The sequence below is a fragment of the Lynx canadensis genome, chromosome B3, assembly GCF_007474595.2.
Source record: "Lynx canadensis isolate LIC74 chromosome B3, mLynCan4.pri.v2, whole genome shotgun sequence".
NCBI classification, from domain to species: domain Eukaryota; kingdom Metazoa; phylum Chordata; class Mammalia; order Carnivora; family Felidae; genus Lynx; species Lynx canadensis.
In genome coordinates this window covers 138237208-138263820 of record NC_044308.2, presented here as the reverse complement: position 1 = coordinate 138263820, position 26613 = coordinate 138237208, and the positions used below count along the sequence as shown (strand labels likewise).

At 47.5% G+C, this 26613-nt stretch overlaps 2 protein-coding genes across 11 annotated transcripts in view; both read right to left on the bottom strand.

The window, feature by feature from the left end:
- The window catches only part of PAPOLA (poly(A) polymerase alpha), a 61980-nt gene extending 56915 nt beyond the window's left edge, over positions 1–5065 (bottom strand). For 3 of the 10 annotated variants that reach the window (XM_030319925.1, XM_030319928.1, XM_030319931.1), the window contains exon 1: positions 4426–4650. In XM_030319925.1, coding sequence (XP_030175785.1) covers positions 4426–4484 — 59 coding nt within the window. In that variant the 5' untranslated portion in view covers positions 4485–4650. Of the gene's footprint in view, positions 1–4425; positions 4654–4826 lie in introns of those variants that run through there. The other 7 variants (XM_030319926.1, XM_030319929.1, XM_030319930.1 and 4 more) reach the window with 5 other exon arrangements.
- Positions 5066–21462: 16397 nt separating this feature from the next.
- Positions 21463–26613, bottom strand: part of AK7 (adenylate kinase 7) — a gene marked incomplete at its 5' end in the record, with an annotated part of 70848 nt that continues 65697 nt past the window's right edge. Inside the window, 2 exons of the mRNA XM_030319924.1 lie at positions 21463–21657; positions 22386–22544. Coding sequence (XP_030175784.1) covers positions 21619–21657; positions 22386–22544 — 198 coding nt within the window. The remainder of the gene's footprint in view (positions 21658–22385; positions 22545–26613) is intronic.

Sequence of the window (26613 nt, the reverse complement as noted above, 5' to 3'; positions counted from 1 at the left end):
TTAAAACTGTTCTCCAAAACAAAAAATTTAGTGAGACAATCCCACTATTTTATATTTTTGCAAGACTCTTTAATTCTGGCTCAATCAAAGACAGCTGGATTCGCCTATCTGCTTCTTCATTTAATCCCTTTGATAGGTTGTTCTGGTAACACACCTATGAAGAAAACCTGGCATCACACCATCCTCACTGGAGAAGAGTATTTTAACAGCTTTTTTAAATAATTGTGGATATTCTTCTTTGATACTACACCAAAACTCCACAAGTGGTAACTTATGAAAGATTACGGTATGAAAGCTCAAACTATTATCAATAAACCACCTGTACTCTAATGTATTAAAATCCATGAGTCTAGGGGTGCCTGGCTGGCTCAGTCCGTGCAGTGTGCCACTCTTGATCTCAGGGTTGTGAGTTCAAGCGCTCTGTTGGGTGTCGAGATTACTTAAAAATAAAATCTTAACAAAAAAAAAAAAAATCCATCGGTCTACCCTGTCCTTTGAATGAACTTTTTACCAATGTACAATTTTATTACAACAAAACTATGCAGATCTTGCAAAGGTCGACACATCATTACACAAAATTTAAAAAACTATCGTTAATATCACCACCAATCTAGTCAGAAACATTTTTTTTAATTTGGGGAAAACTGTCAAGCTCACGATGACACAAACAAGATTTCCAAAATTCTAGCTTTTGTCACAAAGTTCAAATTTATCACTTGGCCACCAAAGCTGTCAGCTGTTTTCCTTAAAGAGACAGGATCACTTCATGGTCATGTTAAACGTCAAAACCCATGGTTCATCATCTGTTTTTTCAGATAAAAGAGCTCTGTGAGGAAAAACACTAGTGCAGTTCACAAATCAATCATACGCGTGCAACTTTTTAGTATACATGTGTACTTCCTGTTACCACGGCATATATAAGACATAAACTTGAGTCAAGATTAAAATGAACGTGTTTTACCGTTTCATCAAGAAATTTTGAAATGTACGTGTGTGATGAAGAAATGTAAGAACTCCTAGTACAATATGGTGCCTCTCTCTGCCTTGATTTTTCCTAAGGCACGAACAACATTCCCCACTAGAGCTTTCGCACCGTCAATGCAAATGTCAACAGAGTAAGAGACATAACACTCCAGCACTATTATGAAAATAATTTGAATCTTATGTACTCCCTAAAAGGATCTCAGAGACACCCCTTCCCCCAGCTCCCACTGTGAGGATCGCTGGTACTATCATCCACCAGGCGGCCCCCGTTCTATCCATTAGAACTTCATGAAACTTTCTGACAGCCCCCAATAGGTGGGAGAAAAGCTATGGTCTCCCCCAAATCTTGTTAAATATCTCCTCTAGTAACTTTAACAACATTCTCTAAATGTTATATGAATGCTAGGCCACTGACAATGGTTACTCTCCTCAAAATCTTTTATTGTAAGTGTGATAGCCAGAACTGAGCTCATGCAAATAATGATCTGCCCATCACAGGGTAGGGCAGAAATCAAAATATAGTTTCCAGAAGGGCATTATATTCTATTAATGCAATGGAAGAACCTTGCCAGGGTACATATGCAACATCTAGAGACATTTTCGGTTGTCACTACTGGAGAGATGGGGGGTGGGGCTCCCGAAATCCAGCAGGTTGAAGCCAGGGATGCTGTTAAACACCTTACAACAGGGGCGCCTAGGTGGTTCAGTCAGTTGAGCGTCCTATTTCGGCTCAAGTCATGATCTCATGGTTCATCAGTTTGAGCCCCGCGAAGGGCTCTGTGCTGACAGCTCAGAGCCTGGAGCCTGCTTCGGATTCTTCGACTCCTTCTCTCTCTGCCCATCCCCCGCTTGTGGCTCTGTCTCTCAAAAATTTATTGTAAAAAAAAAAAAAAAAAAATGGGGGGGCGCCTGGGTGGTTCAGTTGGTTGAGCGTCCGACTTCAGCTCAGGTCATGATCTCACAGTTCGTGATTTTGAGCCCCGTGTAGGGCTCTGTGCTGACAGCTCAGAGCCTGGGAGATTCTGTGTCTCCCTCTCCCTGCTCCTCCCCCACTCACATTCTCTCTCTCTCTCTCAAAAATGAATAAAAACATTTAAAAATAAATAAATAAATAAATAAGCAAACAAACACCTTACAACACACGAAACAGACCCCTCCAAAGAATTATCTGGCCATAAATGTCAACAATACCTACCAGAGAAACACTGTATTGATGGATCCTAAGATTACCAAAATTTCTGGAAGCTTCATCACCATGGCTTTTTTTATTTATTTATTTATTTGTTTTGAGAGAGAGAGAGAGAGAGAGAGAGAGAGAGAGAGAGAGAGAGAGCGAACAAGTGCACTCAAGCAGGGGAGGGGCAGAGAGAGAAGAATCCCAAGCAAGCTCTGCTCTGTCAGACCAGAGCCCTAACATCCAGGAACCATGAGATCATGACCTGAGCCGAAGTCGGACGCTTAACCGACTCAGCCACCCAGGTGCCCCATCACCATGACTCTTAAATTGGACCAGCCTTTCAAAATTACACATGCTATTACATATGCTTTTTAGACAAGACAGGAACACTTGTTCACAATGCTTTATAACGAACTTCAGTACTCTTTGATTTAACCCATTCTGACAACTCACGTAAGGTCTATACACACTCCCACCCACCCAAATTTAACAGGACAGGCATCCCTAAACTGCAAGTGGAAATCAAACAAGATCTAGTCTGAAATCACAATTCACAGCTTCAAAGAAATGAAATGAAAGACAGTGTGACACCAGAACATGAAAAACAAAGAAAGCCAATCAATGTGGAAAAAGGCGTATTTAACTAAGCAGTCTGGTCTTTCTGTTGTTTACTTAAATGTATACTACGCTTATGGTTAAAAATGAAAGGGACAGCTAATGAAAAGCTGGCCATATTGTTAGCATTTCAAAAAACACACTGGAAAGCTAATCATCCATGTATGAATCTGCTGCCTTAACTCTGTCTTCCATTTTATACATTTGAACTTACTTCCAAAAACATTTTTGCTCTGAGGTCTTTAAAGAAAACGTACACCTCCCTTCCTCAAAGAATGCTGGGAAAAAGTAGGTGTAAAAGTATTTTTATTTTCTAAAGAGAAAGACACAACTATGTTATTTCTAATTAAAACCTTTCAAGGCATACATTTCCTATCACTGACCAATTTGTAACACTGCCATGATTATCATGAAGTTGCTTTTCAAGCACAGCAATAAGACGTGAGCTAACACAAAGAAGTCACATGGCATCACTAAAAACATTTAATTGCTGATCTGGAAAATACCACAAAAATCAGTGCTCCTAGTGCCTCTTTCCACCATTTCATTAAAAGGATGAATGAATCAATTAACAGGGATCTTGCAGATTCTAAGATTTTAGGTCTGCATATTTAATTAAAACTAGCAAATATTCTCATTACAGAAATGTTGACAGGTCCTTTAAAAATAACAGGAGCGGGTGAGAAGGAGCATGAAATTCTTTTTAAAAATACTGTATAAAAAGCAATAGACGTCTTAAAGCCTGTGTCAAAGTTAGGGCCTCGGCTGTGAAGAGACACACACGCACACAAGTACACAGACCTATAAACTTGTAAAACTGTAATCAGTGATGTTTGCGAAAAAGAAATGGTCTTTACTTAAAAAAATAAAATAAAATAAACCTGTGGTGCTGTATTAGGTGTCTAGAAATCAGAAGACCTTTATTTTGCATTCAAGTAAAACTTCCAGTGTCAATTACATGCTTCATTTGGGGACCACAAAGAAGAAAATTCAGTCTAGTCTCAGAGGAGCACTCTCACACTTGAACCTTCATAAATGGAAGAAATGCAGTCTCACTATTTAGGCCTCGACACTGCTGTATATACGCAGAAAGGAAAAACAAACAAAACAACTGTAAGCGACTTCCGATCCCAACAATGAGCTCGCAAATTACATCTCATTCTTTGAAAGAGAAAGAAAATAGGAACTTTTTAAAACGCCCGACAAGGGAAGCAAGGGAGAAGACGCAGCCCTCGAGAGACCAGAAAGGCGGGGATGGACTAGCTTTAAGTCCACAATGAGAAAAATTTAAAGCACCACTAGAGAGACGGGAGGGAGAAGGCAAGCAGAATGAATCCGACTGCCCTATCAAAACAAAACAGAGCAACACCTAACAAAACGCGCTGCGGAGGACACACACCCTGGCAAGTGCCCCTTCGCCGAGTGGGGGAAAGCCTGGGGGCGGGGGGGGGGGGGGTGTCCAAACACAGAGCAAGGCTCGACGCTCGAAACTGCGCTTTTAGCTAGTGCTCGTGCAAGCTGGGACGTGGAAGTGGGTTAACTCTGGCGCACGATTTGGGCATCCTGGAAACGGGAGGAAGAGAGGGACGCGGCGGAGGCACACCAGGAAGAGAGCATCGAAACGAGCCTGGGAGACGCCGAGAGCGAACCTGAACCCCGTGTGCCGACCCCGCGACCAGCAGGGCCTTCCTTCCCCGCCGCCAGGCATTGGCTTTTTTGTTTTGTTTTGTTTTGTTTCTCTTTTCCTTTTTTCGGACGGGGCGGAGAAGCGGGCGCAGTAAGGTTCGGGTTCCCCCGGCCGTTCCGGAAGGGGAAGGCCCCCGGCCCGACGGCCGCGGAGCCAGGAAGGGGTGGGGGGAAGCGGGAACCGAGCACTAGGGGAAGTGCGGCGGCGAGCGGGTGAGGAAACAGGAAGAGCCCCGTTCCCGCCTGCCTCCCGCCCCCCTCCCCGGGCCGAGGGCCCGGCTCTCGCGCCACCCCCTCCCCCTCCCCCCCGACGCCCCCAAGGCCCCGCCGGCGTGCTAGAGAAAACAGAATACAAATCACTCACAACGGCATCGTCTCCTGCGCCGGCACCGCCCAGTCACTTCCCCCCCGCAACCGCCGCCGCTGCCGCCCTGGGCATGATCCACTGAGGCGGGAGGGAGGGGGGGGCCTGCCTCAGCCCTGGGTCCAACCCCACTCCCGCACCGCTCCCGCCGCTTTAAGCGCTTCTCCTCCTTCCCCTTCGTCCTAACATGGCGCCCGAGCGCTACCACAGCAACGTTCTAGAACTGCTGACGCCGCCACGCACGCCGTGCGCGCGCCTGCGTCGAGGCCGCCCGGCCCCGCGCAGCCTCACGGGAACTGTAGTTCGTGAGGCGGCCGGCGGGCCGGCAATTTCCGCCCCGGGGCCGTCGCGCTTCCGCGGCGAGGGTCGGGGGTCTGGTGGGAGCGGTGCGGGAGGCTCCCGGCCGCGGGCCGTTCCTCGAGCGAGGACGCCGGAGGGCACGACGCGGACGCGGCCCCGACGACTGAGGAAGGGCCCGAGCGCGAGGCTCCGCTTCCAGCGCATTGTGAGGTGCCGCCGTTCTCGCCGCCCGAGGTCGCGGCGGCCGCGCTTCCCCTCGAGCGGCGCTTGGCGGGGACCGAGGCGCCCACGGGTGTGCCGTGGGCCGCCCGAGCGCGCGGGGCTCGGGTCGGTGCCTTGGGTGGCCGCAAGTTGCTCGGCCTCTTCGTACTGTTCTGCCAGGCGACAGTAAGATCTGCCCCCGAGGCTTGTGGCGATTGCTGCGTGTGTTGGCGCCGGAGGGGTGCTTGGCACTGGCTGGTTGTTGGGACACTCCCCTCCCCTACTAGACCGGGGTCCCCCTAGGCGAGCTTTTCGGCTCCCCTGGCCACTACTAGAGTGTGTGCACGCAGGCGCTCAAGAAGTCTTTGTGGAATGAATCCATTTGCGGGGCAGGACTGTGATGACGGCGAGTTCTGGAGCACGAGCTCATCTTTACAAACAAGTGGTGCCCTGGAACTTACTGATAAAGCTGCTGCACTTAAGTGGAAAGATCGCTGGCAGTAACCGTTGGGATTTTAGCAAGGACTGTGTTGTGCGGCCCCGATCTATCCCTGGGGGTGGGACCCGGGAGCGTACCCCTCCCTCCTCCCCCGGAGCAACGGTTGAAAGAAAAGTGCCTGAAGCCGATCTGATACTCCTTCCCTCTTCGAATTAGAATGCTATCGAAAGTGTCCCACCGAAGGCTTATGGAGGGTCGGGAAGGAAATAAATACGGGGAAGATGAAGTTCTAAATTATTTAAGTAGATTAGTAGTGGACTCCTGGAACCTGGGGAAATTTGGCAAAGGACTTCCCTATTTTCACAGGACATCTGTCTAGCAGGAGGAGCCATCTAGGACTAAAGGCTCAATGGGAGAAGCCCAGGACCTAAACCTGCAATCTCCGACACTATAGTCGTTTGTCACTTGTGACTTTTGAGCCCTGGGAATGAGGCTAGTTCATTTAAGATGTTCTGTAAGTGCAAAATACCGATTTCAGGGGTCTTAGTGGGAACAAAATAATGAGATACCTAACTAATACTTATATTCATTACATACTGAAATAGTACTTTGGATATATAAAAAAAAAAATCGTTTAAAATGAATTTCATCTGTTTGTTTTTAAAATGTGGCTACCAGGACATTTTAAATTCTATACGTGGCCCTCATTTCTATTGAACAGGGCTGATTGGGAGACGGACTTGAACTTGATTCTCAATTCTACTTACTCCCTTACCCTCTTGTCATCAAGGTGGTTTGGGTTGAGGGCCCAGTAGCACACCCGTCCTTGAAAGCTTGAAAATTTGAGATCCATGGGCGCCTGGGTGGCTCAGTCGGTTAACTGTCCGACTTTGGCTCAGGTCATGATCTCACACTTGGTGAGTTCGAGCCCCACATCGGGCTCTGTTGCTGACAACTCGGAGCCTGGAGCCTGCTTCGGATTCTGTGACTCCCTCTCTCTCTGCCCCTCCACCTCTCTCTCTCTCTCTCTCTCTCAAAATAAATAAGTAAACTTTTAAGAAAAAAGGTTAGGGGCACCTGGGTGGCTCAGTCAGTTAAGCATCCAACTCTTGGTTTCAGCTCAGGTCATGATCTCCTGGTTCGTGAGTTCTAGCCCCGCGTTGGGCTCTGTGCTGAAGTGCAGAGCATGCTTGCGATTCTTTGTGTGTTCCTCTCTCTGCCCCTCCCCTGCTCACTCTATCTCTCTCTCAAGATAAGTTTTTTAAAAAAAAGGTAAAGAAGGGACTGATTTCAGAGAGATTCAGGAGATGTAGTTAATCCTGAATGTGAAAGGTGAGGGAGGGGAAGAAGACCCATGATTTCAAAGGTTCTAGGGAAGGTGACAGAACAGAGGGAGAAACAGGAGGATGATTGGGAGACTGCACAAGGTCACGAGAGTACTTTGGTAGGAGTTTTTTGAAACGCCAGTGGGACCTTTAGAAATGTCTACCAGGCGATCGAAAACACGTCTCAGGAGCTGAGGAGAGAAGCCAGGGCTGGAGATAAAGATTTTAAACTCTGAAAGCAAGAATTGGATCTCGGAGTTCTGTTTCAGCTCAGCATGTTAGGAAGCGCCTTACACACACCCAGTAACTACAGTCTAATCCACCCGAAAGTTCACACGTGTGTGATGAGCTAGGTGCTCCCATATCCCCAATGTTTAGGACCCACTTAAGGACATAACTTGAGCCAAGCAGAGGGGACAGTCCGATAGAACCAGTCTCCAGTGTGCTGGCGGAGGCGGTAACCCTGCTGTTCGTCTTTGCCTTGTCCTCCGAGCCCTGCCCGGTCCTCCAGCTGCCACCCCATGGCTGCGGCCCTCCCCCTACCACAGTGCCTGTTTCTACTGGCTACTCAGATGGGGGAAGACGTCTTCTGGTTCTCCTAGGTCCACAGTACATTCCAGTTTAAGAAATGCACAGAAATGGGAGGGGGGGGGGGCGCCTAGGTGGCTCATTGGGTTAAGTGGCCGGCTCTTGATTTCAGCCCAGATCATGATCTCATGGTTCATGAGTTCGAGCCCCGCATCGGGTGCAGAGCTTGCTTGGGATTCTCTCTCTCGCTCCCTCTCTCTGCCCCTCCTGCATTCTCTCTCTCTCTCGCTCTGTCTCATAATAATAAATAAGGAAACCTAAAAAAAAATGCACAAAAATGTTTTTGAGAGCAGAGCCTCTTGACCTATTGAAACTAGCTAGATTTTTTTTTTCAGTGTCATTTAGGAGGTGGCAATTGGAGATGCTATGTTGATATGGAGGTTTTTTATCCCATTAACAAACTACAATGATTCATTTGGCTACTAATGGTGCGTAAGTTTTAAATTTTTTTAACCAAGATTAACCAGATTTATGAGTCACTAAAGTAAAAGTAGTAACATAAACACTTTCATCTAATGAGTATTGTACACTTGAGCTGTATTTTCTTTAAATTCTTTTCTTTTAAAATTTCCTGTAGGTGTTGATTAGTTTATGTGGTTTTATTTATTTATTTATTTACATTTATTCATTTTTGAGAGACAGAGAGAGACAGAGCACAAGCAGGGGAGGGGCAGAAAGAGGGAGACACAGAATCCAAAGAAGCAGGCTCCAGGCTCCGAGCTGTCAGCACAGAGTCCGATGCGGGGCTCAAACTCACAAACTGCAAGATCACGGCCTGAGCCGAAGTCGGACGCTTAACTGACTGAGCCACCCAGACGCCCCCTAGTTTATGTGTTTTCTAAATGTTTGTTTATTTTGAGAGAGAGAGAGAGAGAGAGAGAGCGCGCGTGCCCTCCCAAGTGGGCGGGGGAGGGGCAGAGAGGAGGGAGACAGAGTCCCAAGTAGGCTCCCCGCTCTCAGCGCAGAGCCCGAAATGGGGCTCGAACCCACAAATCCTGAGATCATGACCTGAGCTGAAAGCAGGAGTGGGTCACCCAGGTGCCCCTATTAGTTTATGTTTTAGAGACCATGTCCCCCGCCATTTGCATGAAAGGAAGAACCACAGTAGCATGTTGATTATAACCGGCCCCAGACCTGTGCCTCCTGGAGTCCCTGCCTTTGGTCAGCCGCACGACGGTCTTCCACACTGAAGCAAAATCGCCAACCCATCATCAACTCCTATCCATCGAATCCATCAGAAACCACCCCCTGCTCCGTCCCCTCCGCCACTGTCTCGTCTGGCTTGGATGACTGTGGCAGTGCTTTCCTTCCGGTCGTTCTCCAGACAGCAGCTGGGCTTTGAAAGCATAACTCAGCTTTTATGACGCTCCCACAGGAAACCCAGTTTAATGGCTTCCCATTGCTCTTAGAATAAAACCAAACTTGACTTACAAAGTCAAGGGGTGCCTGGATGGCCCAGGCGGTTAAGCATCTGACTCTTGATTTCAGATCGAGTCATGATGTTCTGGTTCGTGGGCTCCATGCTGACAGTGCTGAGCCTGCCTGAGATTCTCTCTCCTTCTCTTTCGGCCTCTCCCCCACTCGCTCTCTCTCTCTCTCCCCCCCCCCCCCCCCAAATAAAATTTAAAAAAACAAAACAAAATGGAAAGTCAAGCCAAAGTGGCTTACAAGGCCTTTCGTGATCTGGCTCTCAATTTTTCCCTCTAACCTCATCTCAGGCCCCACCCCTTTCCTCACTGTGCCTCAACCCTACCGGCCTCTATTCTTTCCTTAAACGTGCTCAGCGCCTTGCTGCCTCGGAGCCTCCATGCTTGTCCCCTCTGCACTGCCGCCCTGGCCCTTCCCGCAACTGGCTTGTGCTCAGCCTGTCAAAGCCCAGTGTCACTGCCTCCTGGACGCCTTCCCGGACCACCTCGTCTGAACTGCTTCCTTGCATTGTCATCCTTCTTGCATAACCGGCGCTTCCTTGCTAATTTCTTTATTTTTTTTATTTTTTTTAATGTTTATTTATTTTTGAGACAGAGGGAGACAGAGTGCGGGTGGGGGAGGGGCAGAGAGAGAGGGAGACACAGAATCCGAAGCAGGCTCCGGGCTCTGAGCTCTCAGCACAGAGCGCGATGCGGGGCTCGAACCCACGAACCCTGAGATCATGACCTGAGCCTAAGTCGGACGCTTAACCGACTCAGCCACCCAGGCGCCCCATCTAATTTCTTTATTATTATGTATTCTGTCATCCTCACTAAAATCTAAGCTCCATGAAGATAGCAGCCCTGTGTTGTTCAAACTACCCTAAGCCCAAAGCATTAAAACAGTGCCTGGTGAATATTGGTACTTAAGAATCAGATTCTTCCTGGGGGCACCTGGGTGGCTCAGTCGGTTAAGCATCTGTCTTTGGCTCAGGTCATGATCTCACAGTTCGTGAGTTCAAGCCCCACAATCAGGCTCTCTGCTGTCAGCATGGAGCCTGCTTCGGATCGTCTGTCTCCCTCTCTCTGCCTCTCCCCTGCTCGCTCTCTTTCTCTCAAATAGACATTAAAAAAAAAAAAAAGAGGGGCGCCTGGGTGGCGCAGTCGGTTAAGCGTCCGACTTCAGCCAGGTCACGATCTCGTGGTCCGCGAGTTCGAGCCCTGCGTCGGGCTCTGGGCTGATGGCTCAGAGCCTGGAGCCTGTTTCCGATTCTGTGTCTCCCTCTCTCTCTGCCCCTCCCCCGTTCATGCTCTATCTCTCTCTGTCCCAAAAATAAATAAAAAACGTTGAAAAAAAAATTAAAAAAAAAAGAATCATTTCTGATTCTTTAAAGACAACTCAGATTTGCCCAATATTTCCATTCAGTTATTTTCACTTATGTAATTAATCTGGCTGAAACAAACAAAAACAGTGGGTAATTAGCATGAGCTGCCGTAACAAAGTACCACGGAATTGGTGGCTTAAACAATAGAAATTTATTTCTCACAGTGCTGGAGGCTGGGAAGTCCAAGATGAAGGTGCCAGCGTGGCCAGGTTTTGAAGACACTCTTCCTGCCTTGTAGATAGCAGCTTTCTCACTGGGTCCTCACCAGGCAGGGAGGAGAGGAGAGAGAGAGGTGGTGTGAGGGAGGGGAAGGAGAGACAGAGAGCAAGGCCCTGGTGTCTCTTCTAAGGAGACTGGTCCCGTGGGTGCCTGGGTGGCGCAGTCAGTTAAGCTCCCGACTGTTGGTTTTCAGCTCAGGTCACGATCTTGCGGTTTTGTGGGTTCGAGCCCTACGTGGGGCTCTGTGCTGGCAGCACAGAGTCTGCTTGGGATTCTCTCTGTCTGCCCCTCCCCGACTCACACCGTGTCTGTTCAAAATAAATAAATAGAAATAAACTTTAAAAAAAAAGAAATTAGTCCTATTGGATCATGGCCCCACCCTTATGGGGTGGTCCCATTTAACCCTAGTCCTAGTTACTTCCTTAGAGGCCCCATCTCCAAATACAGTCACATGGATGGGGTTAGTGCTTCAACATACGAATCTGAGGACATTCATTCAATCCATAACAATGATCATCCCTGCTCACAAACACCTAGAACGTAATGATACCTGTTCAATGATACTAGTTCTTTAGTGCTGTGTGACAGTTTGCCACACATTTTAAACTACGGAAAACACACATTTATTATTGAACAGTTTCTGTGGGTCAGGAGTCTGGAGATGGCTTAGCTGGGTCCTCTGATTCGGCATCTCTAACAAGACTTACATTCACGGTGGGCCCGGGGTCTCATCTGAAGGCTCGACTGCGGAGGGATTTACTCCCACGCACGTCTGTTGGGGAGATTCAGGTCTTGGAAGCTGTTGGATTGAAGGTGTCGGTGTCTTGCTGGCTGTTTGCGAAGGGCCCTCTCAGTTCTCAGCCAGGTGTGTCGGTCCGATGGAGCGGCTTGCTTTATCAAAGCACGTAAGCCCAGAAGGCAAATTCTGCTAGCATGATCTCATGCGCAGTCTTGTGGAGCCTACGATTCGATGTATTCCGTTGGATAGAAGCAAGTCACAGGTTGCACCCACAGTCAGAGGAGATTACACAAAAGCACAAATACCAACAGGCAGAGATCATTGGGAGCCATCTCAGAGCCTGCCTTCCCTCTCAACTAAACTCACTTTGTATGACACCTAATATTGTGCCACAGCCAAAAACACTCTAAATAATTTGAATGGCATTTTGATTCATTTCTAGTTTTTCAATATAAAAGACTAGGGGTGCCTGGGTGGCTCAGTTTGTTAAGCGTCCAACTTCAGCTCAGGTCATGATCTCATGGTTCAGCCCCTCCCCCACTCACACTCTGCCTCTCTCTCTCTCTCTCTCTCTCTCTCTCTCTCAGAAATAAATAAACATTTAAAAAATGTTTTTAAATATAAAAGACTAAATTCCTTACTGGGAATTCAAATAGTATTTTTTTTTCCTGAAGGGGCTGTAAGGAATTCCATGATGATGAACAGGTCTGCATTTTAAGGAGTTGTTTTGTTTTGTTTTTAGCTTTTAAGGACACATGCTATACTTCACTTTTTAAAAAAAAATTTTTTTTAATATTTATTTATTTTTGAGAGACAGCATGAGTGGGTGGGGGAGGAGCAGAAAGAGAGGGGGGACACAGAATCTGAAGCAGGCTCCAGGTTCTGAGCTGTCAGCACAGAGCCCAACACGGGGTTTGAACTCACAAACTGTGCGATCGTGACATGAGCTGAAGTTAGACGCTTAACCGACTGAGCCACCCAGGCCCCCACTTCAGTATTTTTTCAAGGTAGAGCACCGGTTCCTTTTTAAAAGATTATTAAAGTCCAATTATACGGTAATCTGTACCAGTATGAAGCCTTTTATGCTTTCCCTCTCTGTAAGACTCCCTATTGACCCGTATGAATTTTTTTTAAGTTTATTTATTTTGAGAGAGAGACAGAGAGAGCACCAGTGGGGGAGGGGCAGAGAGAGAGAGAGAGAGAGAGAGAGAGAGAATCCCAAGCAGGCTCTGCACTGTCAGCGCGGAGCCTGACACAAGGCTCGATCTCGCGAAACGTGAGATCACGAACCCGAGCCAAAATCAAGACTCTGATGCTCAACTGACTGAGCCACCCAGACGCCCCAAGCTGTATGAATTTTTATCCTGTGTACGCTCCCATGTAACTATCACTAAAATCAAGATACAGAAAATGTTCCGTGCCCCGGCAGACTCCCTCCCAGCGAATAACCCTCTATCATTACCACCACCGTTGCCAGATAACCACTATTTTAACCTCTCTCGCCATGGACCAGTTATATTTACTTTTCAGCTTCCCACATATGGAATCACAGAGTCTTCCCCCTCGTTTATAACTTCTTTCATGCAACATTATGTCTGTGAGACTTTGTCAGACTGACAATTCATTCTTTTTCATTGCTGTGTGGTATTCTCTGCTATCACAGTATCTTTCTCCTATTGTAAATATCACCATAGATCTTTCTCCTATTGATGGACATTTGGGGTTTGTTTGTTTGTTTGTTTTTGTTTTTTCCAGTTTGAGGCTTTTATGAGTAACGTTGCTTGAACATTCTGGTACGTGCCTTTTTGTAGACGTAAGTACTCATCCTTCTTGGGTATATACCCAAGAATGGAACTGCTGGGTCATGTGTGTCCCCATACTCCGCTTTAGTAAGTGCTCCCAAAGGTTTTCACCGGGATAGCATCAGTCTGTACTCCCACCAGCAGTATGTGAGTGTCACACCCCCCTCGACCCTTGATGCAAACAGTCCACTTGATTTCAGCCATCTGGCGGCATTGGGGTGGAATCCCCCTGCGGTTTTCATTTGTATTTCTCTGATGAGTAATGAGTAATGGCTTTGAGCACTTGTTAATATGCTAATTGTCCACTCACATATCCTCTTTATGAAGTGGTTTCTCAAGTCTCCTGCCTGTTTTTATTTTATTTTTAATTTGAATTAAAATTAATTTAATTAGAGTGAGAGAGACCGACAGCAGGGGAGGGGCAGAGAGAGAGAAGGACAGAGAGATCCCAAGCAGGCTCCGCACTGCCAGTGTGGAGCCCGAGGCAGGGCTCGAACCCAGGAACAGCGAGATCATGACCTGAGCCGAAACCAAGACGTGGTGGCTTAACCAACTGAGCCACCCAGGCGCCCCTCTTCTATTTTTTAAATTGGATTGTCAATAAATAAATACACTGGGCTGTCAGTTTTATTGACTTGGGAGGAATTTTTAATATATTCTGAGTACAAGTCCTCTGTCCTATATCTTCAGTGCGTATCGATGTATATCCATTGCAAGTATCTTCCTAATTCTGAAGGATGACTTTTTACTCTTTTTTTTATTTTTATTTTTTACATTTTTATTTATTTTTGAGAGACAGAGAGAGACAGAGCACAAGTGGGGGAGGGGCAGAAAGAGAATGAGACAGAATCCGAAACGGGCTCCAGGCTCTGAGCTGTCAGCACAGAACCCGATGCGGGGCTCAAACTCACAAACTGTGAGATCCTGACCTGAGCCGAAGTCGGATGTTTAACCAACTGAGCCACCCAGGCACCCCCTTTTTACTCTTTTAATATTACCTTGAGAAATCTTCACCCACCCCTGGGTTATGAAGAACTCCTCTTATGTTTTATTCTATTGTAGAAGGTTTATTGCTTTGACTTTCCTGTTTAGGTCCACAAGGCATCCTAAAATAATATTGCATATAGTGTGAGTTAGAGGTCAAGGGTTTGGGTTTTTTTTGGTTTGGGGTGGTTTTTTGGTTTTTTGGTTGATTTTTTTTTAAACGTGTGACCCTCTAAAACGACCTGCCCCATTTATAGGAAAGACCATATTTTCTGTTCCATTGATCTTAATTACTGTAGTTTTATAATAAGCCTTGATATCTGGAGAGTGAAGTCCTTCAGGTTCCTTGTCATTCTTTAAGCCTGCTCTGGGGGCACCTGGGTGGCTCGGTGGGTTAAGCAGGTAAGTACCCGACTCTTGATTTTGGCCCCTGTCATGTTGGGGTCCGTGCTGACAGTACGGAGCCTGCTTGGGATTCTCTCTCCCTCTCCCTCTCTCTCTGCCCCTCCCCCACTCATGCTCAGTCTCTCTCTGTCTCAGAAATAAATAAACATTAAAAATTAAAAAAAAAAAGACTGCTCTGATGATTCTAGGTCCCCTGCATTACCAAATACTTTTCAGAATCAGATGATCAATTCCCATGAAACAAACAAACAAAAAAAAAAAAAACACTGGGAATTTGATTAGGATTGCATTGACTCTCTAGATCATTACTGGGGGAAGAATTGAAATATTAACAATATTGAGCTTTACAAGCCATTGACATAGTTTATCCCTCCATTTATTTCATTTTTAAATACCATCAGCAGTGTTTTATAATTTTCAGTGTAGAGGTTTTACACATCTTTTTTAGATTGTACCTGGGCATTTTATTGTAAATGGCACCAGCTCTTTTAAGTAATATGGAAATATGTCTATCCAAACTATAGGTGTATATGTCTATCCAAATTACAGTTATAGAGAGAGGATGCTTAGCAGTGACGAGCTGGCCTGCTCAGATTTTAGGGAAAATCGCCTTCAGAGACTTTAATTATAAAGTGACAGAAAAATGAAAAGTCACCTTAGAGCGCCTCCCAACCTTAGACCTGAAAGGATGAATATATTAATATCTCTGAAGTGCGAACGTGTCAAGGAGAATCACAGAGGTAAAAATTCACCGCCCATCCAAAAGTCTAGGCAAGTGCACCTTGTCAGGAAGAACCAGAACACGTGACAGGTCTGGCAGGGGTGGACAGACCACACTAGCTGAGGCCAATGCCTCGTCCTGGTTTTGCGTTCACCGAGCAGTTGTGACCATCTGGCTCCTCAGAAAATCTGCTTCCAGGAAGAGAATGCCTTGGCGAAATGGGTGTGAGCACCTTCCCACCCAACAACTATGGTGTCCTGTCGTGGGGCGCCTGGGTGGCTCAGTCAGTTAAGCGTCTGACTTCGGCTCAGGTCGTGATCTCCCAGTTCATGAGTTCGAGCCCCGTGCCGGGCTCTGTGCTGACAGCTCAGGGCCCGGAGCCTGCTTCGGATTCTGTGTCTCCTCCTCTCTCTGCCCTTCCCCTGTTCATGCTCTGTCTCTCAATAATAAGAAAACGTTAAAAAAAAAATTTTTTTTTTAAAGAAAACAACAACTATGGTGTCCCGTTGTAAGTAAGTCGGTACCCTGACCTCTCTTGTCTCCTAGGAGACTTAAGGTAAGTCAGCGTCTCAGGGTCCTACCTATCCTGAGGGCATGGCTGAGGGCTGGACTCCATGGTGAATTCACCAAAATCAGTGCCATTAGTGAAGCCTCGTAGTGACCCCCAGAGTTACTTGAGTAACCCATCACAGCCGTATGGAAATGTATATTATGGACTTCCGCAAAGGACTGGAGACTGGAATTGGTTATATATAAAAAAAATCACAATAGCTGTAACAAAATTTCAGATGCATAGCTCTCATTCACTCATATTTATTACACGTCTACCATGAAGCTATGTACTTTCTTCATCTCTGAAGACCCAAGAAAAAACCGAAACCCCCACCTCTGTGGAGCTTACATTTTAGTGGGGGAGAGACAAGAAACACACAGAACGTCAACATAAGCAGAGAACAAGAACGGAGTGGGGCGCCGTGGACAGGACAGGCCGAGGAGGCCCCTCCGGGGACATATTGGATCCAAGCCAAGGACAAAGTGACAGCCACAGGGAGATGTGTGGGCTGAGGATTCCAGGCGACGGCCCCACAGCAGACCGTACTTGGCAGTGAAGAGTGAAGTGAGGGGGCAGTGAGGGCACGAGGGGTCAGGCTGTGTCGGGCCTCCTAGGCAAGGTCAGGACTTTGCCGCCCCCCCCACCCAATGTGGGATTGCAAGGCCCCGGAGGGCTCGGAGCGGATTGGACTTCTGTTTGAACAGGATCCCCCTTCCGGTATGTGAGGAGCAGTCACAGGAAGTAGCAGCCCGGTCATGGGTGACAGCAGCCCACCAGGTGGGAGATAGAGGTGTCTGGGGCAGGACAGTCGCATCGGAGGGGTGAGGAGCAGGGGACTTGGAACATGTGGCAGAAGCCGGGCCCATAGGATGCGCTGGTGAACTGACTGTAGATAAGAGTTGCAGGTGACACCAAGCTTTGGAAGGATGGAATTGAGGGTCCCTGAGATGGTGGCCAGGGGGCGGGAAGCAGTGGTGGGGAGGAGGGGGGAGAGTGATAGGAATTGGACTGGCCCCGTTTTAGACACTCGGGTGGAAGGAAGAGGGGGTTTCAGGGAGGAAATGATAAGATGCTCGCAGAGGTCAAGTAAGATGAGGACCCAGATTTGGCCAAGGGATTTAGAAATGTGGAGGTCACTGTAACCTTGACCTAAAGAGGAGCAGGATCTTGGGACCCAGGCTGGAGGGGGACACCAAAGTCTAGGAAGGCTTTTGCATTTTAATCAGCTTCTGTCCTGTGTGGGTTTTTTTAATGCTTATTTATTTATTAGAGAGAGAGAGCACGTGTATGCACATGAGTGGGGGAGGGGCAGAAAGAGAGAGGGAGAGGGAGAATCCCAAGCAGGCTCCACGCTGTCGGCGCAGAGCCCAACGTGGGGTTCGAACCCACAAACAGTACCCCTGTCCTGTTTTGTTTGGAAGCGTGGGAGCTAGTACATTAAGTGCAAAGCTAAGAGTGATGATCCAGAAAGGAGGGGAAAGTCAGGCTGTGGGAGAGAAGAGACCACCCTAGGAACAGAATCTGATGACGTGAGCAGGGATGCACCCAGGGAGTCAGGAGTTGGTCTCGGATGGGAGCACAGAAGCGAAACAGCCAGTTTGCAGTAGGGAGAAGAGAACAGCCCTTTTGATTGCTTGGGTTTTCTCAGCGAACTAAGAAGCAAGGTCCCGAAATGTAACCATCGTGGGAAGGCACGAAAAGGTGACTATGATTAAGGCTCTAGGATTAAGGTAACTGTCACGAGGGCTCATGACTTGCAACTTGAAGTATAAGGGTCAAAAATAGTGCAGTGAAGCAAAAGAAAAATATAGGTAAATTGGATGTCATCAAAATGGCGAGCTTTTTTGGCATGAAAGGGCACCATCAAGAGAGTGAAAACACCAGCCACAGGGGCACTTGGGTGGCTCAGTCGGTTGAGCATCTGACTTCAGCTCAGGTCATGATCTCACAGTCTGAGTTCGAGCCCCGCTCTGTGCTGACAGCTCAGAGCCTGGAGCCTGCTTCAGATTCTGTGTCTCCCTCTTGCTCTGCCCCTCCCCTGCTCATGCTCTGTCTCTGTCTCAAAAATAAAAACATTACAAAAAATTAAAGAAAAAAAAAGAAAACAGCCACAGAATAGAGGAAATATTTGCAAATCCTCTATCTGATAAGGGTCTTACATCCAGAATATAGAGAGGACTCTTACAATTCAATGGCAAAAAGACAGTCAACCCAAGTATGAAGGGAGCAAGCCCCCCACCGAAACTGACAACGGTTGTTCAGGCAAGAACTTGTACACAAATGTTCACAGCATCACTATTCACAATTACCCAAAAGGTGGAGACAACCCAAATTGTCCATCAGCGAATGAACAATTAGACCCGTTGTGTGTCCCTACGCGGGAATAGTATTCAGCCACAAAAAGGAACCCGTGCCACAACGTGAGCTTTGAACACATGCCAGTGAGAGAAGACACAAAAGGCCACACGCTGTATGATTCCGTTTACATAAAATATCCAGAAGAAACCAATCCAGAGAGACAGAAAGCAGATTGGTGGCCGCCAGGAGCTGGGTTGAAGGGCTAGTACAGGGTACGGGAGTTCCATTTGGGGCGATGGAAAGGTTCTGAGGCCAGGTAGTGGTGACGAGTATCCAACATCGGCTGGAACAGACTAACCCCATCTGGGGCAAATGTGCCCTGATGACAGCTCGGTGACCCGAAGCTGGGGAGCACAGCCCTCCCCTCACATTCTCTTCTTTTGTTCAACCACACCCTTAAATGCACCCTCGGGGCGTAACCGTTCTTGATCTGTCCCCAAAATCGGACTATTACACACACTTATTTTTAACCATTCTCCCACTGGGTGGACTCCCAGCCCCTAGGGCTATACAGGCGGGCGGCCCAGCGACAGCGAAGCTTCTTGTACTCCCGCTTTTATGTAATTTGGCCTTAATAAAAGTACCTGGGGAATCGTCTGTTGGGAGATTGCCCTCGACAGGCCCCCTGGGAAAAGAACCACTGGGGAGAGAAAGAAGGTTCCGCAAGGAGATCGTGCGGCCCTACATTTAGCCCTTGCCACCCCCTATAAAGACTCCTCTACCCAGAGGAAGGATAGCCTCATCCGTTTCCCAGCCAAGGAAGGAACACATGGATTTGAAAGCCCCACTCCGGCAACTAAGGAGCGTATCTATGGGCACAAGTTACCCCAACCCCTAGGCCCAGCTGGCCCCCCGGAGGCATTCCAGATGATGACTGAACCTAGTCGGCTAAATTACAGAGTGGTTCATTAGTTCCTAGGTGCATTGTCTGTCTGAGACTGTATGAGGCGTGGGTTCCTAAGGCCCTCTTGGCCCCCTCCTGGCACCTCGGACCGAGGCGAACACTTGTTCCTCAAGCCACAAATGGTTCGGGGAAACAACTAAGAGGTCATGTCCCTGTAACTGTTCCGCCTGAGGGGTTGAGAGATAGATGACCTTTCATGAAAGCAGCAGAGCAAAGGCTTCATAGATGACAGATAAACGTAGATACATCATGAAAATAATGTAAGACATGAATCAATCCGCAACGGGCAGGAGGGAACGTTGTGAAAAAATAACCATGTTATTCCGTAAAGGGTGATTACACTGTAGGAACATTTTTAGAATCAGGTAATGCCAGAAAACAGATGACGCACGCTACAAGGAAATTGCGAACAAACATAATGCCACGTTTGCCACAATAAAGCGGCCAGTTCCACGCACTGCTGTGGTCTGTGTCCGTTTTTATTTTTATTTTTTTTTTTTTTTTCACTTTTTTGCCGACGCCCGTTCATCCTTGGGGAACCCCTGGGCCTGCTGGAGCTGGAGTCTGGCAAGTCCCCTTAATAAGCCATTTTTTTTTTTTTTTTTTTTTAATTTTTTTTTCAATGTTTTTATTTATTTTTTGGGACAGAGAGAGACAGAGCATGAACGGGAGAGGAGCAGAGAGAGAGGGAGACACAGAATCGGAAACAGGCTCCAGGCTCCGAGCCATCAGCCCAGAGCCCGACGCGGGGCTCGAACTCCCGGACCTCGAGATCGTGACCTGGCTGAAGTCGGACGCTTAACCGACTGCGCCACCCAGGCGCCCCAAGCCATTTCTTATCAAGCTCGATTTGTCAGCCTTTTTCTTCCGTCTTACTGGCCCTTTGGGCTTGGGAGGTCGTTTTGCACACACCTCCCTTTCATGGAACAAACATAGTGAATGTGCTTAGTGCCGCTGAACTGTATGCTTTAAAGTTTATTTATCTTTGAGAGGGGTGGGGAGAGGCAGAGGGAGAGAATCCCAAGCAGGCGCCACACTCTCAGCGCAAAGCCTGAGGCGGGGCTTGATCTCACGACCGCGAGATCCCGACCCGAGCCGAAATCAAGAGTCGGGAGGCTTAACCAACTGAGCCACTCAGGCGCCCCGAATTGTACACTTTTAAGTGGTCACGATGGTATATTTTATGTTGTGTGTATTTTACCTCAATAAAAAAAAGTGCAGTTATATTCAGACTACATTATATATGTAGATCTATTTCAGTTTATTTCTTTTCAGAGACAGCGAGCGAGAGAGAGAGAGGGAGAGAGGAAGAGAATGAACGGGGGAGGAGCAGAGAGAGAAGGGGGGACAGAAGATCTGAAGAGGGCTCTGTGTTGACAGCATGGAACCAAATGCAGGAAGGACTCAAACCACGAACCGTGAGATCATGACCCGAGCTGAAGTCAGATGCTCAACCGACTGAGCCACCCAGGCGCCCCCAGATTACGTTATTTAAAGAGACGAAATATACTCCATTAAAATAAACCTAGTTGATTAGTTTAATTTTCTCATTCCGTGTCATTCTGGAAATTACAGGGCTTTTCAAGCTGGAAAAGACCATAGGGCTTGATTGCCCATGCCTGCCTTGTAAAGTCTGTTGAAAATATTCGGCAGCTTTTAATTACCACAAATATTAGGATTATTCATTCTGTTACGGGAATTTTTCTACCAAGAGGTTTATCGTTCTCTCTCTGACTCATTGCCTAGGAAACTGACCCCGAACTCAAAAATTAACCCAGTGGAAACCAATCACATCTGACAAAGTGTGAGTCAACAAAGCATAAACCATTTTCATTTCTTTCTGACACCATTGGCATCCGGACCATAGCAAATTGTGTAAAGTCATTAGCCTATGTGTTCAAATAATAGATAGTCTGATTTTCTTCATGCTAAAAATTACCGTATATCCAAGTGTGCAGAACACCTTGACTATGAATACAATATAAAATCAGTATTTGTCCCATGAGCTATGCACACTTTATCATTTACCTTTCAAATAAAGTTCTTTAATGATGTCACTCACTGCCACACAGCTTTTTTTTTTTTTTAATTTTTTTTTTCCAACGTTTATTTATTTTTAAGACAGAGAGAGACAGAGCATGAACGGGGGAGGGGCAGAGAGAGGGGAGACACAGAATCAGAAACAGGCTCCAGGCTCTGAGCCATCAGCCCAGAGCCCGACGCGGGGCTCGAACTCCCGGACCGCGAGATCGTGACCTGGCTGAAGTCGGACGCTTAACCGACTGCACCACCCAGGCGCCCCCACACAGCTTTTTATAATGCTTCTACGTAATAAAGTATTTGCTTGTGGGGAAGACAAGGAACTTTCCAAAAACGAAACGCATTTTTTTTAAAGCAAATTTTTCAAATTACAATGTTAAACTCTAACTCCATAAAGGTATATCATACGCAATCTGTAAAGTTTCACTGTATTTCAGGATTGTTCTTGAAGAGATACTCTGCCTATAATTGAAAGAAAGAAAAAAAGACAAGTCAACAATTTAGAAGACATTGCTACTAATGATTACAATTTAAAAATAAACGTACAAAGGGGCGCCTGGGTGGCTCAGTCAGTTAAGCATTGACTTCGGCTCAGGTCATGATTCATGGCTCGTGAGTTCGAGCCCCGCATCGGGCTCTGTGCTGACAGCTCAGAGCCCAGAGCCTGCTTCGGATTCTGTGTCTCCCTCTCTCTCTGCCCTTCCCCCACTCGCACTCCATCTCTCTCTCTCTCTCTCTCAAAAATGAATAAAACATTAAAAATAATAATAATAATAATTAAATAAAAATAAAAGTACCTAAATCTTTACTCTCAAATGAGTGATAAAATCTTACTGTAGGGGCTCCTGGGTGGCTCAGTCAGTTAAGTGTCTGACTCTTGGTTTTAGCTCAGATCATGATCTCAGTTTGTGAGATCGAGCTCCATGTCGGGCTCTGTGCTGACAGGGAGGGGTCTGCTTGGGATTCTCTCCCCATCCCCTCTCTGTCCCTCCCTTGCTCTCTCTCGCTCTCTCAAAAATAAATAAAGAAAAGGGCGCCTGGGTGGTTTAGTCAGTTAAGTGTCCGACTTTGGCTCAGGTCACGATCTCACAGTTTGTGGGTTCGAGCCCCAAACCGGGCTCCGTGCTGACATTTAAAAAAATAAAAAAATAATAAACATTTTTAAAAAGCTTATAAAAAAAATCTCTTACCAGAAAATCAACGGGATCGTCCGGTCGGACCTTACAACATTCATTCAGACCCTGCATAAGTGTTGGCATCACGTGGGTCATTAAATAGTTTCTCAGGGGAATCGACTGGGCCTCTAATAATTCTCTTTCTTCTCTTTTCACTTCCTCTAGTCGTTTATTCTACAAACAGAACATTGGGGGGGTTGGGGTAAACAGAAAGGGGAGAGCATTTCCACCCAACTCGTCCTGGAGTACTTTAGAACAAGATAGATATTGCTGTAAGTGTTCACCACGTTATGATAAAGATGCCATTTCAAACAGCAGAGAAAAGATGTAAATGGTGTTACAACAACTGCTTAGTAATCTAGAAAATAATAAACTGGATCCTTAAGTCAAGGTAATTCCTAGATGCCTAGATAAGCGTGGGTGGGTAGGAAGGAAGGAATGAAGGAAAGAATCACAGGTGTGCTAATAGAAAGTCTAGAAGGTACTCGTCTGGTGGACACCCGTTATTCCTCGCTCACCATACAGTTCCCCCCTCTCTTGGGAATAGTAATTCCAGGTTTCCTTTGAGAAATGTCCCATCTTAGCCTGGTGGTTTCAGTGGGACTTAAGCCCATCAGTCCAGCCCGCCTGCTGGTTATGAACCTTAATTAAGGATAAACACATCAGCAATGTGGAAGGCAGAGCAGAGACAAGGACCCCAAGTCCCTGGTGACATCATCTGAACAGCTCTATCAAGCCTTGCCTGAAGCCAGCCCTACCCCTGGACTTTTCTGTTAGGTAAACCCGTAAGTTTTTTTATTTCTTTTTTTTCCATAAGTTTTTTTTTTTGTTTTTTTTTTTGGTTTTTTTTTTTAGTTTCTAAGCCATTTTCAGTTTGCTTTTCTGTCACTTGCAAGATAAAGAGTCGTAACTGATATTATTTGTTCAAAAAGAGTCTTTCCCAGCAAGACAGCAAATCCAGAAACCAACACGGGAAAAAGATTGATGGATTTGACTACATGCAAACATAAAACTTCCTTATGTCCAGAAGAAACACCATACATGCTGTCAAAAGATAAATGATGAAAAAACTATTTGTAACGTAGCATAAATAGCTAGGCTATCATGGGGGAACCCGGGGGGCTCAGTCAGTTAAGCATCCAACTCCTGATTTCGGCTCAGGTCACGATCTCACAGTCCGTGGGATCGAGCCCCGAGTCAGGCTCTGTGCTGACAGCGTGGAGCCTGCTTGGGCATCTCTGTCTCCTCCTCTCTGCCCTTCCCTGCCTCACACATGCACACTCACACATACACACGCATCTCTCTCAAAACAAATAAACCTAAAAAAAAAAAAAAGGTAGGCTATCGTGAGATGCATGGAATTTGCCAGGCATTGGCCACGTTCTTCTACATAAACGGACTCTTTCGTCACCCCCGTGGCTGTATGAAGCCGGCACTGTCATCACCCCCGTCTTACAGATGGAGCCACTGAGGCACAGAGTGGCTTGTGCAGAGTCACACATGTACCGGGAGAAGGAGCGGAATCTGGGCTCTCGCAGCACACAGCTCGGGACACACACCTTTGTCTCCCGAGGCCGTTCCTGCTTCCATCACACTGCCTTCTCGCCAGCTGTGGTTGCAAAACACTCAGGGACACACAGCCCCAGCGTGGGCAGAGAAGACACGCAACTTACGAGAGACCGATGCCAGCTGCCTCGGAAAAGCTGGTAAAGCTCTGATCACAGAAATGGACGTGAGAGCCGGGAGACGGGGGTTTTGTTTATCAGATTGAGACTTTGTGAGCAAAATTGAGAAAGCAGAGCTGGAAGAGGTGTAGGAAAGCACGCTGGTAGACAACGTGTGCCCTGCTTTACCCTTGCTGGAAGGTAGTTTAGAAATAAGTGTCAACAATTGGACCAGGTATAGTCTCACCTACCAAAATTCAGGCATTCAAGCCAAGGAGGTAACCAGGCATCCAAACACGTGTCCATAAGGACATCCTTCCTCCCACTGCCCCTTCCTTCCACAAATATTTGTTGAGTGTCTGCTATGGAAATAGAGTAGCGAACAACATAGACCAAAATCCTCGTCCTCACGTAATTTAAATTCGACGCAGGGAGAAGACAATAAACAAGATAAATGTGTAAAATATATAGTCCATTAGAATGCGTGCAAAGAAGGAAATTAAAAAGTATAAAAGGGAAGGCAGTCAGTGGAGCGTGAGACTCTTGATCCCGGGGTTGTGAGTTCGAGCCCCACATTGGGTGTAGAGGTTACTGAAAAATAAAGTCTTTAAAAACAAAAGTGTAAGAGGGAAGATGACATGTGTGGGGAGTGGCAGAGTTGAAATTTTATTTTATTTTGTTTTTTTAAATGCATATTTATTTTTGAAAGAGAGAGAGAGAGAGACAGCACAAGTGGGGGAGAGGCAGAGGGAGAGGGAGACACAGAATCCGAAGCAGGTTCCGGGCTCCGAGCCGTCGGCACAGAGCCCGACCACGTGGGGCTCAAACTCACGAGCCACGAGATCACGAGCTGAGCCCAAGTCGGACGCTTAACGACTGAGCCGCCCAGGCGCCCCAGGGGGTTGACACTTCAACTATGGTGTCCAGGAAAGTGCTCATGGGAAAGACGACTTTTAGGAAAGACTCAAAGCAAGCGAGGAAGTTATTTACTCAGATGATGCGTTGTTCGTTGTTTTAATATTTATTTATTTGGGGGCCAGCGCAAGTGGGGAGGGGCAGAGAGAGGGGGGCGGAGGATCCGAGGGAGGCTCTGCGCGGACAGGCTGGTGGCAGCAAGCCGGTGTCGGGGCCGGTTTCAGGGCTCGAACTCCCGAACCTCAAGCTGAAGTCAGACGTTCTACTGACTGAGCCACCCAGACGCCTGATGATGCGTCGTTTAAACACATCGGGGAATAGCAGATGTGTCCGAGCAGTGTGCGAGCGTGTGCGCGAGGGAGAGTGTGTGCGTGTGTGAACGTGTGTGTGTGTGTGAGGGAGTGTGAGTGTGAGAGCGTGTGTGCGTGAGCGTGTAAGGGCAAGTGTGCGTCAGTGTGTGAATGTGTGAGGGTGTGAGTGTGTGACGGAGTGTGAGTGTGAGTATGCGTGAGTGTGAGGGTGTGTGTGCATGAGCGTGTAAGAGCAAGTGTGCATCAGTGTGTCAGGGAGTGCGAGTGTGCGTGAGTGTGAAGGTGTGAGTGTGTGAATGTGACTGCGCACGTGAGTGTGAGGGCAAATGTGCGCATGTGTACGTGAGTGTGTGAATGCATGTGAGGGTGTATGTGAGTGTGAGAGGGAGTGTGAGTGGAGGTGTGTGCGCGTGAGTGTGTAAGGGCAAGTGTGCGTCAGTGTGAATGTGAGGGTGAGGGTTGCGAGTGTGATGGTGTGAGTGTGCGTGTGAGCAAGTGTGTGCGTCAGTGTGTGAATGTGTGAGGGTGAGGGTGTGAGTGTGTGACGGAGTGTGTATGCGTGAGTGTGAGGGTGTGTGTGCGCATGAGCGTGTAAGAGCAAGTGTGCGTCAGTGTGTGAGGGTGTGCATGAGTGTGTGAGGGAGTGCGAGTGTGTGTGAGTGTGAAGGTGTGAGTGTGTGCGTGTGTGTGACGGTGAGTGCGCACATGAGTGTGAGGGCAAATGTGCGCATGTGTACGTGAGTGTGTGAATGCATGTGAGGGTGTATGTGAGTGTGTGAGGGGGTGTGAGTGAGTGGAGGTGTGAGGGTGTGTATGAGTGTGAGGGCAAGTGTGTGCATGTGTACGTGAGTGTGAATGCGTGTGAGGGTGTATGAGTGTGAGAGGGAGTGTGAGAGGGAGTGTGAGGGGGGGTGTGAGGGGGTGTGTGAGGGCGAGTGTGTGAGAGTATGTGAGCGAGTGAGGAGCGGTGGACGGATCTGAGCGCGGTTTCAAGAGGCCGAACAGGGAGGCCTCGGTGACCTGGGGAGTCGGGAGGGTGGAGGAGGCCGACCGCCCGGGTCACGTGGCGAAACGGAGCAAAGTCCAACGTCATCCCAAGGCTGGCGCGCGCGTGGCACAATGTTACACGTTGTCAGGGCTGCGTATCATCACTACTCCTGGCGACGGCTGGTTTTTATTACCGGTATTATTTACACCAAGCGAAAGACCCCGGGCACCTTCTAAAAATCGGCTCGGGCGGGTTAGCGTCCGACTTCCGCTCAGGTCATGAGCTCTCGGGTCGGGGGTTCGAGCCCAGCGCCGCGCTCTGTGCTGACAGCTTAGACCCCGGAGGCCGTTTCGCATTCTGTGTCC